The 20,933-nt window shown below is 43.0% G+C and overlaps 1 protein-coding gene across 2 annotated transcripts in view; it reads right to left on the minus strand.

Moving 5' to 3' along the window:
• Positions 1–20,933, minus strand: part of SPNS2 (SPNS lysolipid transporter 2, sphingosine-1-phosphate) — a 183,973-nt gene that overhangs the window by 139,513 nt on the left and 23,527 nt on the right. The window contains exons 2-5 of one of the 2 annotated variants that reach the window (XM_087752202.1): positions 19,194–19,248; positions 14,444–14,637; positions 10,505–10,735; positions 9,350–9,506 (exon numbers count right to left, since the gene is read on the minus strand). In XM_087752202.1, coding sequence (XP_087608328.1) covers positions 9,350–9,446 — 97 coding nt within the window. In that variant the 5' untranslated portion in view covers positions 9,447–9,506; positions 10,505–10,735; positions 14,444–14,637; positions 19,194–19,248. The remainder of the gene's footprint in view (positions 1–9,349; positions 9,507–10,504; positions 10,736–14,443; positions 14,638–19,193; positions 19,249–20,933) is intronic. The other variant, XM_087752201.1, reaches the window with a different exon arrangement.

Genomic DNA, 20,933 nt, shown 5'->3' on the forward strand with positions numbered 1-20,933 from the left:
ATGCCAGTAATCTGGTGAGATACTGCAAAAGGCACCCCCAGGATGCTGCCGGCGAAAAGGGCACTTTCTGGTGAGTCAGCATGCAATTCAGTGCTCGTTGAGTAATGCGCCACTGAGGAAAGGAGCAAGCACCGTTTCTGATGACACACGACACTCCCAAGTAGTGCTAAGTGACATTTTTATGGTGAGAATAGGTCTGCACAGATGTCCCAGAGCCAGTTTTTGTAACAGAAACAACATAGGTGGATTAACATAGGATAACATTTTGGCTGATTTGTCCAATTCTGGGGAATCATTTTTTACTCCATAGCAGCATCTGCAGTTCACATGTGACTGACACGGTAAAGGTTATGCTAACAAAACTGCTTCTTCACATTCCCACTAATTTCAGAATTTCCAGAATTACTGGTGTACACTAATGTGGTCAAGTGACAGTGCTCACCCAGAATATTCTATAGCCCAAAAGGAGAAAAAAATAGGGTAGAACTGGGGGGGGGGGGGGGGGGGGGAAGAGTGAAATAGCTTCACAAAGACCACACAGCTTGGCCAGCAATGAAGGCAAAACTCGTGCATTCTTTAAGTTAGACATATTGGGCACTACACACAGCTGAGCTACGGGCTCAACGAGTTCCACAGAGGCCAAAGTATCCAGGAGCCCTCAGATGTGTACGGTCTGCTCCAAAGTCTACTCCACTCTTTTTTCACTGCTTGGGCTACCCCTGGGCTTTGCACACAGAAAACAACATTCAGAAGATGTTGATGAGATTAAAAGGTAAGGCAAAATTAAAGACCTTAGTCTTATGGATCAAATGGTTCCCCTGAAAGCAACTAAGAAAGCACAGTTTTCTTAAGAAATGGAAGTTTAATTTAATTTCTTTCTTTTCATTTGTAACCAATACCAAACACACAAACGCAGCTGACACTGAAGCCTAGGTAGCTTACTTCACATTAAAATAACTGCCTAAAAAGTTTGCGGAGTGACTTTTCCATATCCCCTCAATCCAGCAAATTCCCCAGAAAAGAGAAACCAGCCCAAATACCAACTTACTATTAAAGGCCAACATATATGCTCCAAAGTTCAGGCAGGCTTCTGATGTCCATCGAACACAGAACAACGCAAGACCAAGCTGAAGGGGCTTGCAAGAGCATCCTTTTATTTCTGACACAAAGAGTTTCAGCTCAGAGAGATGTACAGATATAGCACAAGGAGGCATTGGTTAGGCAGTTAGTGACACAGACACGCAGGGTCTTACGGCCAACCCTAACACCTTCAGCTGCACATGGAAACTCACAGACAAACCGAGCAGATGCCAGTGCATCCATGTCATGAGATTTATGTAAAGGAAAAGCAGAGGGAACTGGAAAAAATATGATAGAATTGGCTTTACTGGCAGGATGATTCATATGACTGAACTGCTAAAATCACTGGTTACTACCTCTTAAGAGGAACAGAGTAGATTCTAGCTTAGAGACATTGCTGGGGTTTGCTGTTACAGGTTGTTGAGAGGCAATTTGATTACAGTGTGCAAGCTCTATCATGGGGAGAAAAATGCCAGTTCTAAGAGCTCTAATCAAGTGGGAAAAGGCATAGCAAGAACCAGAACAATGGCTGAGAGCTGGAGTTAGAAAAATCCTAATGAATCATCTGGTTCACATTTGTTACAGAGTGATTATCCTCTGGAACAAAATGCTAAAGAAGGGGTGTATGCTCTATTCCTCTGTTTCCTTGGATCCAGGTTGATTGCCTTTCTAGAAAGTGCATTATTGAACTCAAACATGAGCTATTGCACTCCACGCAGAGAGAACTGGCTGTAATTTGATGATATAGGAGGTCAGGCTAGATGGGTTGAAGTCCCAAACCTGAAGATACGAGTTCTTACTCTGCTTACCGAGCACACAATATTTTCTACACCCACTTCAGTCGCTAGATTGATCTGAGCATAGCCCCTAGGACAACCTAACCTTGAAATGGTGATTGCAAAACAGTAGTGTTCTCATAACCCTGGTGATGAAGATGGACAGCATCTTTCTAGAAAGTGGTGATACTGCGTTCTGTCTAAAAGCTAGGAAGCTCCCTCACACCGGGAACACTCCCAAGAGGTGTGTAGATACAATTAAAAGCAAGTCTGAACTTAACTAGCTCATCCTTCTGCTTCTTCCTGATCATGCATGTCATCTCTGCTGCAGAATGAGCTCTGGCCAGTTTCTGTAGATTCCAGCTAACAGATATTAGCTGGGGATAAGAGAATCAGCAGCCTTTCTGCAGAGAAGTAACGTAGCCTTGGACACGTCTCTGAAAGCACCTCAGCCCCTACCCCATCGCGGTCTTGTCCCAGTGGCCTCAAACACAGATATGCTGCCCGGATGAGACCCAGTGAAACCATGCACAAGTCCTTAGCCGTGCTCTGCTGAAAGGTACTTGCAGACACCTTGCTGAGTGTTCAACAAGGAAAAGAACAAATTCACTTGTTAGTAGCCCTTCTCTCTCCTAGTGCAGTCAACAGAGCTTATCCCTTCAGGGATCATTTTCTTCCTTTCATTACGTTGTTACTATCTTAAAAGCTTGAAAATGTTTATTTTATTTTATTTTTTCCTAGTCTGCACTTATTGATTTTTTCCCCCTCTCCAGAGTTCTAGAGGTGGTCAGTATGAGCAAAAGCACTTCTGTTTGACAACAGCTATAATTTATCTTTGAGGAAACAAAACCACATTTGCCGGTGTACCTAATCTTGGTGACGTAGTCCAGTAGCCGGTCCGCGGGCTAGACCTGGCCTACAGGAAGCTTATGACCAGCCTGCCACCTTCTCTCCCAAGGGGCAGTAGCTGATCCCCTGGTGCTAGGTGCCAGCTACCACCTTCTCTCTCACCTCCTTCCCCCATGCCAGCTGTTGCTGTGAGGGAAAGGGAGCAGGGGACTGTTGCAGAGGGGAATGGTGGGTAAAACCCAGACCTGAGCCCTGTTGATGACCAGGTTGGGCCTCACCTAATCAAAGCAGTGACGACAGCCTGAGGAACTAGACCATCAAGAGGACATCACAGTGCTGTTTTGGAAAGAATGAAAACTAGAAGAAAACTCCTTTCCACCTCTAGCCCAGCTTACTTAGAATTCCTTCTTCAGTTAATAAAAATCTTGGAAAGATCACTTTTTGTACTTCAAAAAGTCACAGTAATCACCAATACACAACTGTCAAAGGACTGGAGTCTCCCTGAAGTAACACTTTGCCAAAATGTACATCAGCCTAGCCACCACTATTATCAGGGGCAGTAACTGCCTACAATAGTCTAACATGTTAGACTGTAAATAATTATGATTCAAAATTACTTTTGTCCTTCTCCCATGTTTTACTTAATCTGGTTTAAAATCAGGACTCAAACACAGGGACACGGACACACACACACGGACACACACAGTCTCTCACTTAAGAAAAAAAGCTATGCAGAACACCAAACTACAGGATCACAAATCCCTGATTTTAGGTTATCCAGATAACCTAAAATTAATTATCGTTTAACCTGACCAAATTTTATGAAAGGTCATATCATCAGGTGGTCATCAAGGCTGCAAGAGCAAAACACTGGACAATGACAGAACTCTGTCTAGCCCCACACATTCTGGGACTTCAAACAGATTGCAGCTCTGCGACAGCAAGAATCACAACCCTGCAATGACACACCTAGATTCCCATTATGCCCAATGTATCTCCTGGCTTCTTTTTTCTTCAGAAACTTCTTAGCTGAATTAACCCGTTACTAGCATTTGATATTACACAGCAGCATTTACAAGCTTGTCCAGCTCCGGGGTTTCTTGTGCAAGATGCAGGGAGACCTTTCTAAGCGTCTCACTGAGGAGAGCTTTGAGCACTGGTGTGCTGAAGCCTGTTTGTGCAGTGTGCCACATGCACAGAGCAACACAGCCAGACCACATCACCTTCAGAACAATTTCATTAAACAGGGAAGACATGAACAGTGCCCCAAGATGCACAGAAGTTTTAAAATCTCTCAGAAGACAAATTAGGTTTAATCTCTATGTTGAAAGTATAGTGGTGTTTTAATTCCTTGAATTCAACAGAAACATGATGGAGGCAGAGGCAGTGAATCAAAGGAAAAATCCACAAACAGAAGTTGGCATCCCAAGGCCCAGTTCCTTTATAACCCTTGCACTGTTGTGCTTGAAATGAAAAATTGGATGCAGAAGAAGCTGTATTTCCATGAAAACATGTAGCTTTTGCAACAATGCGAGCAGCTGCTCTCACCCTCTCCTGCAATCCTACACAAGCGCCTGAATATTTGTTTGTGAATGTTTCAGTTACAACATTTGTATAGTGTTCCAGCCTGCCTGCCATATATCTCATGCCAGCCAAAACTAAAACAAAAAACACCAACAAAAACCCACCCCCCCCAAAAAAAAACCCACCCTCCAAACAACCCCGAACCCCCCTGCCCTCCCCACACTCAATAAAAGACATGCAACCCCCAAACCAAAAACCTACAGGCATAGCAAACCGCTCAGAATCCCAGTATGCAGAGGCAGTTGGTACAGCAGGCAAACACCACTGCTGTGCTTTGCAATTTCTTAGTGAACGGCCTTTGATGTTCAGGACTGTTAACACAGTGATCCCTCTCCAAAAGTACTGACCTTTATTATACTCAGAGGAGTCTCAGAGCTCCAAATAAACAGAGTTTGTGGTCTCACCTCAGGTCCCAGTGGGGACTACAATTACTAATATGCCACATTTTTGGCAAGTTTTGTCCCATGTTTGAATGAAGGATGTTGAGCCTGAACTCCTGCCTCCTCCCACTAGAGGAGTCAGATTCTGCAGATGACAACATGCACATTTGCCATTAGCGTCCCACTTCTCAGAACAGCAACATACTTGAGGTCTGATTAACTAGCATTTAAGAATCTAGTGTGGAATGGATAGTTACAGAAATAGCATTCTTGCACTACCCCAGCATTTTAGGAAGGGACTGCCAGGTCCATGTGGGAACAGAGGAATCCCAAAACAATAAGGACAGACCCAGCAGTTACCAATTTATAAACAGCTTCCTGGCATCATACAAAACAGCTCAAGCCATGAGAAGGGGATCCTTACAAAAACAACATTAACAGAAACGGTTCCACTGTTTGTTTTTGCCCACATGAGGGCAGATAGAAGATGAGGTCACGCAAAGTGGAACAGGCTGAAACTGTACAGCTTTAACTGCGTGGTTTTCTCAGTCAAGTTGACTTAACTCATTTCAAGACCAAATTTCCTCGAGCAACTTTGAAAATTGCAGCTTAATACTAGCAGCTGTAATTAGAGCTGAGCATCCATTGTCGCAGACATTGTCCCCAAAATCACAATCCCAGTCTGATAACCTCATGTGATTTATATTAATACATCATCAAGGTTGCTTGAATTTATAGTACTCTAAGTGGGCTGAAGCATTTGCAGTTAAAAAAACATCTATAGCCTCAGCACCTGAAGAGCCAATCTGTGCTTTCAGAAGAGGGGTTTATTTGATTTCACACTTAGTAATTTTCATGCCTTTTCAGCATTTACAGTGAAGCCATTTGGTTTATAATAGGATATTGGGGATGCACTCTTCTGGACTAACAGCAATTACATCCTCGGACTGAAAGATTGCGTACAAATACATGGGACAAGATTTGACAACTAGGTATACAGGGTGGAAGGAACCAGCTGCTATTCTTAGTGGTTCAACAGTTTCAAGCTCTAGAGTCCACACAAATGACTGGTCCACTTGATCAAGCAAAACAGAACATGCAGGGGTTGCTTCACTAGTGAATTGCCCTGCCCAGCTTGTTAAGAGACCCAGAATATTGGCCAAAGAGCTCTTTGTATATTCTGAAATTTCTGTATCATGAGCATAAAAAAAAAAAAAAAAAAAGAAAAGAAAAAAATGACAAAGTCATTCTTCAAAGCCAAAGCACTACTCCAAAATTAGAAAGCTGAGCTAATTTTCTACCCAAGGTAGTGGTGGTTACAGGAACTAGTGAGATCCTTTGAAGGGATCGCAGTTTGAATGTAGTCAAGATCAGGGAATTCAAGAGCAATTTGAAGAAGACCATCCAAATTATTCTGAGATCATTCATGTCTTAAAAGGAAAGAGGAAGGAGACTCTCAATCCGCTGCCTAGATAAAGTAGCGTGGAGTAGGGGGTGAGTAGATTTGAACTTAAGCATATCTTTTATGGGATGTAGAGCTAAGGGAGAGAAAAAAAAAATCAGCGAGATACATGCAGAGTAAAGGGACATGTGCTGCCAGTTAAAAAGTTAACTGCAACTCTGTAAAATTCATTATCATCAACTACTATTTCACAGTTCAAGCAATCTTGTCTCCTAATCAGAGAAGTTTTAAATTAGGCTTCATTTTCAACACGAAAGGGAACTGATCACTTAATTAAATGTTAGTTGTGATTCACGTAGGCGTGCTTACACTTGGATCATCTTTCTTGTATGCAAACAGAATATAGACAGTGAGTAATTACCTGACCAGTGTATAGTGCTTGGTGTTTTAATAGGGCCTGTTTCACAAGGCCGAAACAATCATGAGTCCAATTAGTCAAGAGAAAAGTTAGAGAATGATAACGATCTATGAAGCCACTCATTTAGTGAGAAAGAGGCTATAAAATACATACTATTACCATAAAAAGGACAAATTTTGATAAACTGGAATCAAGACCTAAAACAAATTGATAATGAAGCAGAACATGATACTCTGTAAGCAATATTTTCATTTTCAAATCTATTTTAACATAAGAGTAGCGTTGACAGTATACTACCTCATCATTAGATAAAGGAGCAGAGCTGTCAGCAACAGACTATGCTGCAGTCTGAAGCTTCTAAGGCTTAGACACTTTCAAGTCAGAACTTCAGAGACTGTTAAAAGAGCAGGATGAAGGCTCTCTGGCCTGCTGACACGAGACACGCTGACAACTGTTAACAGAGAGAACTTGCAGGAGCCTGGAAGGATGCTCATGTTATGCCAATATTTTATAAGCATAAATACAGGCCTACCAGCCTGGCATCAGTCCTGAGTAAAATAATCTAAGGGCTGACATGGGACTCGATTAATAGACCAATAGGGGGATCATATGATTACTACCAATGAACAAAAGTTTATTAAAAGGTAGAACTTGCCAAGTTAAATTGATTTTTATTTTAATGGGATCAAAAGTTTGCTTGCCTGCTGAAAGGTAGCAATATCACTGTAATGGACTTTTGCACAACACTTAACTTGGTATCACATGACATGCTAATTAGGGATCCACAACAGTTCAAACTTACCATGACACATTAAGTTAATTAAACATGGCTATATAACAAGTCACAAAATATAATTATAAGTGGGGATATATTACTAAGCATATTTCTGAAGGAGTCCCTCAGGAACTTTAGCTCTGTTTTAGTGACAAGGAAGAAAGCAATCAACAACCATGTTCCATTGCTATAGCATTTAGTAAATAAGGACAGCAGAGCTTACTGCTGGAATGATATGGATTGCTTGGCGAGTTGAAATAATGTTTTAATGTCTAGGAACACAGACCATAGGTCTTACAGGACAAAGGCTTTGACTCTGGAAAGCAGTCACTTTGGAAAGGGGAGTAGGCCAACAGTGAAAAGTCAATTAAACGTGAGTTCCCAGTGCAGTGCTGCAGGCAAAAGGGCTATGAACACTGCAGGAACCTGGAGTAGGAAGCAAGTGATATCGCCTTTCAATTGTGGTGTCACATCTACTTCTGATGCAGCAAGTACGGTTTTGTTGACTACCACTCAAGAAGGCTGTTGGATAAATAGAAGAGCACTCAGGAAACAGCTGCAAGAAAGATAAAGGGGCTGGGAACGATGTTTTATAATAACAGATTCAAAAAGCACAAGTAGATTTAGATTTTTAGGCCAAGGGCTGATTTGCACAGGTTTTTGTGCACATACATATAAAAACTAATTCAATTGTTACAGAGTCATCTGTATGACAAAACTGTAAAAAAGCCCTTACCAACTAGGGTGTGAAGCTACATAGATACAAACAACAAACAAGATGCACGTTTATTATCTGATCTTAAGGGTCTTTTCCAACCTAAATGATTCTGTGATCACTAATGAGGATAATTAGATGGACCAATATCCCAGAAATTGTAGCAGTTCTACTTTACCAAAAGTTATTCAAGTCAAAACTAGATATTTTTCTAAAACCTGTGTAGTTCAAACAGGAAATAATTTACAGAAGTCTATAGCTATGACATACAGGCTATTGGATTAAGTAGCCAGGAAAAGTCCCATCTGCTCTGATAATCTGTTTTTAAATATAGCCAAATTCAAATGTATATACACATATGCATGTACATGTGTATATATATATATACACACACACACACACATATATATACACACACACATACAAATAAGAATAAAACCTAGGGCAGGCTTTTCCGATTGTTCAAATGCTTTTTTCTTTCTGAGCAAGTGGGGGGAGCGGGGAAAGCAGCTTTAAGTACAGTGGTAATTGGTGCTACCAAAGAGCCTAAACGACAGCAGTTCCTGGCACTTGTCTATTTCTATGCTTGTTGCTGCAAAACATAATGAACTACAATTGATAGATGGCAAGAGGGCAAGTTTTATAAGCTTTGCTAAGTAACAGAGAATTACAAAGTCAGAACAAAGCTAGAGGGCATTGCTTAAGTGCTTAATTCTCAAGAATACAACAAACTTCTTAGGACTACTGCTTCCAACTAGCTCTTTTTAGCAGCTAATTCTAAGATAGATGTATCAGCATAACTACTGCTCATTTGAGCTGCTGGAGCTGATCTTCTCCAACTTCATCCTGAAATGCAACCTGCAGCAAGACCAATCTGCAGCTCTTCTTACATCCAATCGAACAACCGTGCAAGCCAAGGCAGAAGGAGCAAGGTAATACTATGCCTACAAGTGTAGCAGTGGAAACTGTCACTCTCCTGCTGTTCAGTGCAATCTGCCTGGACACCTACAAGAGAGTCCTACTTTCCTTCAAAGCACCAGATCCCAGCTACAGCTAAGGTAGTGAAGCCTCCAACAGAGGCTTGCTGCAGCCCAGTTTACTAGAAAACACTTCGGTTGCAGACAGAGCCTCTCTTTTTTTTTTTTTTTTCTTTAAAGACAGAACACTGAGCATTCATTGGCAGAAGACTTCACTGTAAAGAGGGCTGGGCTGCATATTGGAAAAATCCACTCCAGCAGGAAGAATATTGTAAGGTCTCCAACCTGCATCATTTCCTAAATGACTCAAACAGCACTATGCACACAGATGTATCCTATGCCTTATTTTATGAATTCCACACATTCACCAGTATCACTGTAAAGAACATTTACCTTTGCAAGTGAGGACCGTGTCTTGCAGTAGAGGATCTGGTTGAATGCAACTGTAACTCACATTTTCCTGCCATTCATAAGCTGCACAAACTGCCATCAGCAGTTCCTTTAATTGAATTGGAGCCTGGTTGTAGAATCAGGAAACATGTTTTCTACTCTGAGGGGAAGAGAATGTAAAGAGAGGCTGGCACATGTTCTTTCAGAATACATGTGTTCAACATTGATTCACAGGCAGATCTGAAAGCATTGTAGCAAAATGTGTACTGGCCAGAAAGGTGCCCAGTTATCCCAAAAAACAGAGATGAGTGGCATTTGGTAAACACTGATGGAGATAACCAGACCCCGCCTAATGCTGCTCCTAAAAAAAATAGTTCAGTTTCCAGCCACATAGAAGAAAATTACTATCTCCTGATAGCACCGGGTGCTTTTAATGTCAATAGCTCAGTTGTATCTGCATTATCCTTTCCATAAAACACGGGGCTGGAAAGGCCTTCCAGACCTCCATTTTCTAAAATAAGTTTCTTTTCCCCATAGCTCCAATTTGGAGACTTTTAAAGGCTCCCTGTTATGAGGATTATAAATTTTTATCTTGTTTCCAGACTAAGTTCATTCCTGGCCCAGTCATACCCTTTTGCTCTTTGACTAATGCTATCCTTTGCTTCAAATATGATTCTGTTGTTCATTCCTGTAGTGTATTTATAGATGGAATCTTGCCCCTCACAGGGTAGACTCTTTCCTTCTCTCATAAAGTGGGTTCCTAAGATGGCTGGGAAGTGCATAACCTTTTTCTGCACTTTTTTCAGAGCTAAGAACCTGATGCAAAACTCTAGATAAGATTTCATTCCTGCTTTGTACCATGCATTAATACCCCCTTATCCTTTCCCAATTACTAGAACTACAATTGCATTTTTCCCCATCTGGCAGGTCAGATCCATCCCTTGCGAGGCCCTTACATTTATTCTTCTCCCTCATCTGATTGCACCTAGATGTTGTGTATAGCAGAAATCCTTGTTGATCTGTAGGTTCATAATCATGCATTTTGTATTGCTGAAATTTATCCAACTCAATTCCATTACCTTTTTAAATTCTCCATAAGTGTTACCGATATAAATATTGCATAAGATCACAAGTATTGTTAGGAATGTCATTACTCACCACTCATCTCATTTCAGTGCTGCCTGGTTTTGTCCCCTCTTCTATGCGGTCCTATTCTCAAAGGGCAGATTTGTTCAAACACTTTTGCTGCTATATTCCAGTTCTTTCAGTATGCTGGAGTGGAGACTCCTGTACTCAGGAGAAATCCTGGTAATATTTGTACAACAGCTGGCAAAGAAATTCCAGACCTTTTCCATATCCAAGTATGCTGGTTTCCCTAATCAGTTTTCCCTTTGAAACAGAAAAGCTGAATCACAAACCTGCTTTTGTTTATCCTTTCATTTGATTTAAATAGAACCCATTTACGATCACCCAAGCTAGGATAATGTTTTTCAGCAACTTCTTTATCATATCCTTAACACTTACAAGAATCATATTTGAAGTCGTATCGTCGCTTGTTGATTCAGGCACATTTTGATGAGAAAAATCTATTAGATATTATATCCAGGACTATCTGACCTTACATTTAATAGCATTTGCTCTCCAGTCTGTTATCTGGGATGTTTGTCTTCATATGCTAGTTCCCAATAATATGTCTCTCTTTAATAACACTACAAAGATTTTATGCAGATATGATTCTAATAAAAGAGAGAAGCCTTCTAGCACCAACCTGGCAGAACCTTTTATCCATGCTGTCCCTTTCTGGTTCCTTACAGCCTGTCCTATCATTAGCACAAGACAGAAAAGGAAGTAGTTGTCATACTTGGAATTTTCTGGATAATGCAGATGGATTTCAGAGAAGTAATTTACATCACTTCTGGTTGCAAGGAAGATCGAGAAGTTTGAAATCTCACCACCTTTTATGCTAGAAAAAACAAATAACACCGTGCCTGCCATTAGTTCTGTTTGCACAAGCGTTAGACTGCGCCACAGCCAGACAACAGCTCGAAGATAATAGCTGTGAAAGCTTATTTTATTATCACTGTTGGTCCCATCCGCAAAACATTTTCTACCATTATGAAAAATAGGCTCAGTGATACCCTTGAATCATCAGCTTTTGCTTATAGAAGCAAAACCAAGGCCTTGGAAATATTACTGTCAAAAAAAGCTGCCAGATCTTTCTCTCTGAAGAAGCCACAACTTGTTGAACTGCGAAGTCCTTCACAATACACAAGCCACAGCACTTCTATCACCACAAAGTAGCTGACCCTTGATACCACATGAATGTGGAATGGGTGGTGAAACACAATGAACTTTCTCACATCTGAGCACCATGGGAATAGCCCTGCCCTCCTCCACATCCAGCCCATGGAGAAGTGTGCCGTAAAACCAACATAAGTAGGTAACCGACTTCTTAAAAGGCAGCTTTCCTTCCTAGCACTTGGAAACATCCTCCTCCCACACAAACATGGCAGAGTTGATTTACAGCTTGTTTGGATTACACAGGTAGGAGCTGATTTGCTTTTGTCAGTTATCACTGAGAGGGTGAGAAAAACTAGTTTTATAGGAGGTAAAACCCGAGCTGACTCCAGGCCATAGGACTGCCCAGCTCCATCTAACAAGCTCGCTGGAGAGGTATAGTGTTGGCACAGCATCGGGGAAAAAATTTACCAGGTAAATAAACACAGTTCTGACAAACTCCATTGCTGGCCCTGGACAAGCCACTTCACTTCCTCTCTTCCTCCATTCAATAGTCACCAAGTAAAAGTAAAGTCTCCCTGAAGAGATAAGAAAGTAGTAGCACTTTGGTGGAAACATGGTAAAAAAAAATGAGGCTGGCCAAATGGGTGCAAGCCTTTACACAGATAAACCCACAGAACGCCCACTCGTTCACAGTCAACTTAAAGTTAGAAGTGCCCCCTACAAGACCTATATAAATATCTACAGGTTATACCTGTACAACTTCCTCATGCTGACAATCGCCAACTTATCCGTGAGCATTTCTAAGGGGAACTCAATGTCTGTAATCAGCTTTGAGGTGATGCATAAATACTCAAACATCCAGACAGCCCAAATCAGATTCTGGTGAGCAGTTGAGTGACTCTGCAGAGCTCTGATTAGTCTGAGCAGCTGGAAAGCAAATGACTAGGAAAGCTGTGGAGCCATCCCACCGGCATTTTACTTCCTTACCTAGGAAATCCAAGGCTAGGGGACAACTTCTTCCAGAATCAGCATCTAGGTTTGTAGATGTGGAAAGAAGGGCTCCCTTCAGAAAGGGCCTACCAGCAACCTGACTTGTCCTTCTGGTCTTTAATAGTGGCAAAGAGCTCCAGGCTGGGTGTTCTGCAATGGGACGGTATCTACCCGTCATGTGTCAGGCCTCAAACAGATGCATCCAGCACCAACTGTGAGCCTATTCACTGAAAGGATCCAAAAAGGAGGAGGGTGAAAAAAGAAACAGAGAAAGAGTAGCCAGCCCTCAAGGAGCACCCAGAACTCATTGTACTGCCAGACCTAGCGTAAGGCTGCCAAGTGCTGCAGCCAGGCGCTGCCAGCCTCCAGACAAGCCCCTGGCAGCCCCTCCTTGCTGGTAGTTAGAGGCAGAGAGAATTCCCTCTGAACTAGCTCACCGCGGGCTGCTCCCCACCTATTGCTGCATGAGCTCAGACAACGCACAGAACCTAATGGGCTTCTTACAGGGCACAGCCACCAGCCCGTGCTCCTTACGCCTTTGGGTCAAGGCCTTCCACACCGACATCTTTGCTTTTATTTTTCTGGTTTCTTTTGAAAAGAACTATTTCTATATGGAGGGGGGAAGCAGAGTCTGCATAGCGGAGAGGGCCTGAATCCTTTACCTTCGGGTGCAGCATATGCTTCTTGTGGCACCTCAATGACACAGCCTGCTCTGTGGGGAGGCTCTTTTTCAAAGCGCTGCGGGAGGGTCGAAGCAGGCTGCTTCCATGGTACTTGCTGCAAGTGCGAAACATTTTATAGCTGCAGATTTACATCCAGGGGCAGAGAAGTAGCCAGGAGTTTTAGTTAAAGTATTTGAATTTAAGGTGTTTGATCAGAGAAACCGCAGAAGATTCTCTCAGAGTTCTGGATGAAGCGGTAACCTCTCAGGAAATCAAGGGTGACAGCCACTCCGGGGTGTAACGACGACGTGCCCCCGCTGCGGGTGGAAGGCAGGGCAGGGTCCCAGTTCTGGTATAACAAGCCCAGGAGCACGCACATTTGCACATTTCCATCATTGCGGGATTTTTACCTCACCGAGCAATCTGGTAGCGCTTCCTTTCTCGAAATTGCCGTGTTGAAGCATCCATCTAATTTTCTATGCTCCTCCCGTAACTGAGTTCTTACTGCAAGCCTGGAAATAGAGATAGACTCCACCAGGTCTGTGCTGCCCAGGGTTAAGTCTTCTCCTCACACCTCCCGGTACGCACATTACCAGACAGCACAAGAACGTGCTCTCCCCTTACCTAGCGGCAGCAGGACTTCAGCATCACTTGCAAAACATTTTGCAAATCTCTGATGGCAGGTGCAATAGAAACATTATTTACTACTATATTTTCCTGGCGGCTTTCCTAGATCTTCCTTGGAGCAGATGGAGAATGAGCAGCACTAACACCGAAGCTGCGGGTGCAATCATTCACACATGCCTAATACTCCTCTGAGTAGCAATCACTTCTTTCAGTATGGAAAAGCGTGCTTACTATTGGTACGACAACAGCCAGAGTCTTCCCTTACACGGCAACCCAGAAGATACTATTCACAGGTGCTCCCCTAGGCAGTTAGGAAGGGGCTTGTTACTGCCAGGAGCTGCAAGGCTGAGAGTTACAGCAAAGGAGCATTGAGGAGGAAAAAATATGTGAAGTATTTTCCTCCACCCCCAGGGGAGAGGTCACAATCCGATTACCATGAAGCAGGGGGAAGGGGGGGAAGAAGGCTTTGAGTATTGTAATCAACCTTATGGGAACAAGGAAATACTCTGTTTCTTGAAGAATAGAGTGAGAAAACAGATGCATTAGAAATCCCAAATCCTCAGCACACATGACTCACCTTAAAATCCCCTCTGATACTTCCTCACCTTTCATTTCACAGCCCCTGACAGACAGCAAGAGCACGTGCCCCGTGCGTGAGCCAGAGACGCAGTTTGCTCAGCCTAGGAGGTCAGCAGCAGGCACAGACCATACCGTCATGGGGAATGTTTCGCTGGGCGTAACCGTGCGGTGCCCTGCATGGCTGTGCTCAACCTGAAACATGAGTAAGGGTTTCCTGGATTAGTCCAGATTTCTTGTAAAAAGTGACAGAACAAATAGAAAGGGGAAAAAAAAACCCTCAGAGCAATTTGAAAATATTCGTACAGTGAAGACTGGTGGTACACCAGCTCAGTTGCAGCAATTCAAATGCGTAGCCTAGTGTATGCTGGCATTCCTTTCCCATGTGGACAGGGTTCCCAAAGCTAATACTCTGCAGTATCCTGTACCCACTGATTTTGTTGTGGCCATCCCAGCCAGGCAGGCAAGCAGAATACCAGTCACTTGCATTTGAGCCTCGCTCTTTAGCTCTAAGGACAACGGTGGGAATAAACACCTATCTCAGCCTTGAAAAAGGTCAATGCAAGATCTGTTCATATTCTCTGCTTCCCTTCCTCCTCGGCCTCCCTCCAGGCTTTGCAGAAGCAGGTGCAGGTGGCAAACTGTCCTTCTGCGGGGGGGGTGGGACAGGGCATTGCCCAGGTCCCTTCTTCCCATATAACCACATCACCCTGTCTGCTCCTTCGGAGGGCAGGCAGCTCCCTCTCCTGGTGGAGGGCCATCTGCCACCTTCAGCTCACCCACGGACACGATTGCAATGAGGACCACGTTCCCCAGTCCCCTGTCTTCTGTCCATAGGAGCTAATCTGGCAAGCACAGACTGACTTCTCTGCATATGACCAACACTCTCCAGATGAAAAGTAAAAATAGAAAAAAAAAATAGAAGAGAGCATCTGGTAAATGTCTTTCATCTACATCAGATAGCCTTCACCCTGCAGTTGAACCTCAGGCCAGGTTAGTTTGCAATTATTTCTAGGTGAAGGAAATGCTTGGAGATAAAAGACGTGGTGAGTTACCTGCATTTCAGTCAGCCCCAGTGGACAGTGGGGCCGCATTCTTCTCCCCCATACGACCTCTCCCACATATGGTGAAAAACCATCACTGCCACATGGTGCTTCATGTGAAATGAGAAAACACAATGTGCAGTAGAAATCCCCACGTGGCAGATGGGGGTCTGTGGCACAGAGTAATTATATGACTTGCTAAAGGTCTCACTGTAAGTCTGCAGCAAAGCCAAGGACTGAATCGAGATGTCAAATGCCAGTAACGCTCCTGTGCTTTCCCCAGGGGACTATCTAAAAATCAAGGCTATCAAAGTTCACCTAGATGATACAGGCATGGAAAAAAAAATACTTTCCCTGCCAAATTCTATCCTTCCCTCCATTTTTCAGAAGGTATCCCTGTCCATTCCTCCCCTGACCTCTAGTGGTTTAGGCTTTGTCCAAAGTAGAAGAATGACTAAGCTGAATTGAAAAGTGACTATGCTAGTTCTGGCCCAGTAAAACGCAGTCTTTCTCTAGTAAAAACAAGTGTATAAACAGAAACTGAATCCCAACAGCCTCCAAATGGCATTGGGAACTTGTAGAGTTTGAGCTAGACACGCCTGGTTTGTTTTTACTATTTGTAAGCCCGTTTCTGCAGAAAGCAAAAAAAGTTTTTCAGAGGAAATCTTAACCTTGGTTTAGCCCTTCCTAAGCTCATGCATGTGCAGGTTTCTAAGGAACCGGTCTGTTCTTCTTGCAGACTGAACATGGGAGGCGGAAGAATTCAGGAGGTGCCAGATCATACAGGGACATCAGAACTTGGGACAGTCTCCTCAGAGACATGCGCCAGCACAGTAGTAGCCAACTAAAACAATCGTGTTCCTGTAACCCAGATGTGATTGCCTGGAAAATATCCTCGCGTGGGTAAGTAGATAAAAACATCTCATGCTTTAGTTTTGAGCTTTCTGGGCAGAGAGTGCCATAGATATACAAACTACTGTTTGCTACTGCATCAAGTGCGTAGGATGCTTTATGAAGTCTGGATACTTTATGAAGAAATAAGACTTGAACCAGAACATGCCTGATATCCAGTTTCTTTAATGAATTAATGCACTGCTTGTAAAGACAACTACAAGGTCATCATGCCTTAGCTCTAATTGCCGTATGACACAAGTATGGATATGTCAACAGAAAGCCAGGAGCTACTAAGGGAAGGTACATATTTCCAAAAGGATTTGCCCCGTCTAATTGAACTTACCATCATAACTTGGGCCAAAGCCTCCTCTTCCATTTCATGTCTACATCTCAAAAAAAAAGGGGCAAGGAAAAGAACATATTCCCCCCTTCTTACACATTGGCCATTGCAAACAGAGCCCAGACAAAGGAAGAAGGCCGGCTCACCTATCCAGATAACTTGGAAATAGTCAAAACATGCTTTTAGCTGCATCCTATTCTCCTGTTACCTTGGTCTTCAGGCCACTCAGGGAGTGACTGCCACTGCTCTGTAAGGGATCCAGTGCACACCTAGCCCTATATGCTGAATAATTAATACTGAACATGTTCACAGATTGAATTTTCCTTCTACTGTCTCCATGTATTTCACTCATTGATGATGAGGGACCTCACCGAGCTGTTAAGCACTAAACCCTCCCCCCGGGAGCTGACCTCAACTGCCTGCACTGCGAGGAGCAGGGGAACACCTCACACAATAAGCCTTACAGGAATATTGGAATTGCTCCCGCTGGTGATGCTGCCTCAGAAATCGTGCTATACGGTCCCTGCCAGAACAGGGCACTAGTAGTCCAGGAGCCTGCTTTGGGTACTAAAGTGCTGTACCTTTGACGAAGTACACCATTTCCTATCCAGTTTCCTTGGCAGCCTCATTTCAGGTTAAAGAACAAAGAGGATACTTATCCTCTTCTAACTGGAAGATGGCAAGCGCTTTATAGATGTTGCTGTATGCACTGGTAAGTGCTATTTGTCTCCTGGGAGTGCTCCCTCTATGCCTGCCGTGGTCCTTTAGATGGAGGAAGGTATAGTCTGTTTTTTTCGGAGCTGCCTTATGTATATGGGCTTCCATTCACCTACATACAGCCTCTGAGCTCTATCTTCTTTTCAGGTTAGTGCCAGAATGAGAAGGCTGTTAGGTTGTAGATAGCTAACTTCTTTTAGTTAACAGAACAAAAAAAAAAAATTGCCTAGAGACAGCCCAGCTTTTTTAGTTTCTATTTTCCAGCAGAAAACAAAACCAAAACAAAATTTCAGTAGAACACATTTAAAAAGTTGTTAAATCTAACTAAATTTCTACACTATGCATTGTTTTCAAATGAAAAGTGTTTTCCAGCCAAAAGAACAAGTTCAGCAAAACTCAGACCTGCATTTTGAGGAAACAAGATATTTTTAGAGTATACAGCAGGAATGTGGTACTACTTGAGGGTTACATGAAGGCACAGCGTACTGCACACTAATTAATTTGTCTTAACATATCACACTAAGATATAATAAGGATAGAGCATTTACAGCAGCATCTCCAAGTTTTCTCTGAACGTAAAACCCCTTTCTGCTAAGAACCAATAGTTACAGTACAGTTATTTTGGATCAGTATGTTACCAACCATCTCAACAGATCAGGCAGAGCAAACAAGCATCAAGAAAAAGCAGTATTAGCAGATCTGGAATTCAAACTCAGTCCAATACGTAGTTCAGTGCCATATGAAACGCTAGTATTTATGCTTTTTGGTAGCTTACAAGACCTGTAGTGACCCTCAGCCTTTTGCATGAATGGGTATCTCCCCTCTAGTTATAGCAGAGGCATAAAGGTTTTCGAACCTAGGAAAGAAAATGTTAAAATAATAAGATAAATGTAGCTTTCGATATTTGAAGCACCAGAAGGTCCCTAACTGGGTCCCTAACTGGGCCTTGTGAGAGTAACTTTTGCTCCTTGCAGGAACACACACCTAGCCTTCATTACCAGTGTATTGGGATAAAACCACAAGCGATGCTCTTACCCAAGCTCTCCTGTTTTTCCTCCCCTTCTGCCAATACCAGCAGAGACTGCTCATAGCTCTCTCTGCTCTGTTAGCTAAAGCAGTCCTTGCAAGAGGAACAGGGACATGGGAAAGATTATGGCAGAAATCAACTCTCTTTTTGTGAACAGGAATAGTTCCAGGTGGCCAATGGCTCATAATTTGCTATTGACTTAGAAATGGATTCCTAATAACCTCCTTGTACAGAGGATGCAGTAAAAAGCAAAAGAAAGGTGGGCAAAGGAGCCTGGAAAAGATGTTTTATTGCTCAGTAAGAGCCAAAGCAGGTCTTCCCTCTTATTTTTAACTCCAACGACCTGCTCTCCTTCCCAGGTTCAAGTCTGGAGTTTCAGCCAAAAAACAGACCCCAGACTACCTTCAGAGCCCTTACAGGCAATGCCTACAACCTTAGGATAGCAGCAGGAGTCTTTGCAGGCACTTGTCAGTAACGCTAAGAATAAAACCATTTGCAGGAATGAGCATCCATTTGCGAAGGGAAAAAGGGCAAAAATTTTCACCCAACTTTCTTTGCAACCAGTCTTTCAAAATCTCTCTGTTCCTGGCATCACACTGTGTTCCTTAAAGCAAGGACAAATTATCTTCCACTATAAAATACGTTTTCTGATATCAGAATAAGAGAGAGATGGGTGGAAGCTGATGCAACAGCCATTCAGTTTGCTTTGAACTGCATGTTAGTCACATACCTGCAGAACATCCAAGCGTCATACAGGACTTGGCAAGTACAATTTAACACCAGATCTGTAAAAAAAATAAACGATCCAAGCTACAGGCAGAGGGGCTGGGTACATGAAGGAATACAAAGTATTCCAGCTTTTCTACAGAAATTCTGCTCTCTATTAGAAATAGAAAAGTTGCTTAAAACTATTAGCTTTACAGCAGCGCTTTTTTATTAGTCTGCCTTCATCCATGAATGTTCCCAGAACAGATTGCCATTTTCAGCTTTCTTCTACCTCACCCATTCAGATGGGTAAGAGCAACCTTATTCTCCTAAAAGCTGAAGTGTCTTCCACAGAACTTGATCCTCAGCCCAGGTCTGCAGAAGTGGAAACACAGCCAGATCCTTTCAGGCATTTCCAGCTGACATTGTTCAAGCCAGTCTCTATGCTGTGACCATCCTGTAACTTACTTTCCCTAGCTCTTAGATTCAGATGTACAGAAATTGCCAAATGCCCCTCAGTCCCCGTTCCCCCTCAGACAAGCCCCTCTGTATTACGCGCAGAAACCCTGATAGCCATTTGCTGTTCCTAAAACACCTTATTCCTGCCCTGGCTTGTTATCGCAGGGCTGTTCTTGGCCATATGTGCCTTTGAAAAGGACAAGACGACTCATACTTAGGGGTGAATGAGATTTTCACATGCTTTCAGTTTTGTTTTCTTGAGGCAATTAAAATTATTTATTTAGGGTAAAAGTAACATCGGTTATTTATATGGCTTTTTACATATCCCTGGCTTGAGTGAGGGACGGATAGAAACGTCACCACTCTAAGAACCGCTCACAGTTTAGCAGCTGACATACGGCCCGACTGCCTGAAACCAGTGCCCTGCCATGAGGGCAGATGATCACGCACTAGACACGCGGTCCAAAGGGATCCACAGGACGCACATCACACACCCCTCCAAGGCAGGCCCCAAATTTGACAACAAGGCTACAATTGTCATATGTTGCAAAGACCACAGAAAAGGTCAGGTCACTGCATGTGTGTTTGGTCCCTGAGAGCTGAATAAGTAGTGCCCTGACAGTCCTAGGAAATTGCCATGCTATGGGGGAGATATAAGCTCCAACAGTACCAGTGAATGGGAACGTCAAAATTTTTTCTTAACCTGAAATCTGATCATCAGTTTAACCTTGGATACGACAGTATACACCATCCACACCTAAAAGATTTTAGCATCGCTCACATCAGTAGCTTTTGCAAGAGATTTAGGGTGGGTCTGTACGCACTTAACTAGCCAGCAGATATCTTGATTTCACAAAAAGGATCTACGGAATTAAATCAGTTAATGCTGCCAGTAAGTTTCACTGCAACAAATTACCATAGAGACGCAAACTCTGATCCAATCATCTCATCTACAAAAAGACTCCCACTGGCCTCATTCTTTAAAGTCAGACAAGTTCCCTGAAACTTTAGCATGGGATTTTTCTAAATGCACCTAATGGGAACACATACCTCAGTCATTAATGCTTTAGAAAATACCACTTATCACAGGCCATTGCATTTTGTTCCTAGACCTCATTTTCTTGCTGTTATTTACACAGGCTTCATTACCTTAGCTGCTGTCCAGCTCATGCTCTTGGATGTACTTCACCTCACAAACACCCAGCGACATTGGTGCCCCATTTTAGCAATGAGGGCCCAAGGCACAATGACTCCATCTCTGCTGTACTGGGGAAGGAGTGAGGTGCCTTGGGAACTTAGAATAACT

The sequence above is a fragment of the Nipponia nippon genome, unplaced genomic scaffold (assembly GCF_047370975.1).
Source record: "Nipponia nippon isolate SJK-2023a ecotype South Korea unplaced genomic scaffold, ASM4737097v1 scaffold_15, whole genome shotgun sequence".
In the NCBI taxonomy this organism is placed as follows: Eukaryota; Metazoa; Chordata; class Aves; order Pelecaniformes; family Threskiornithidae; genus Nipponia; species Nipponia nippon.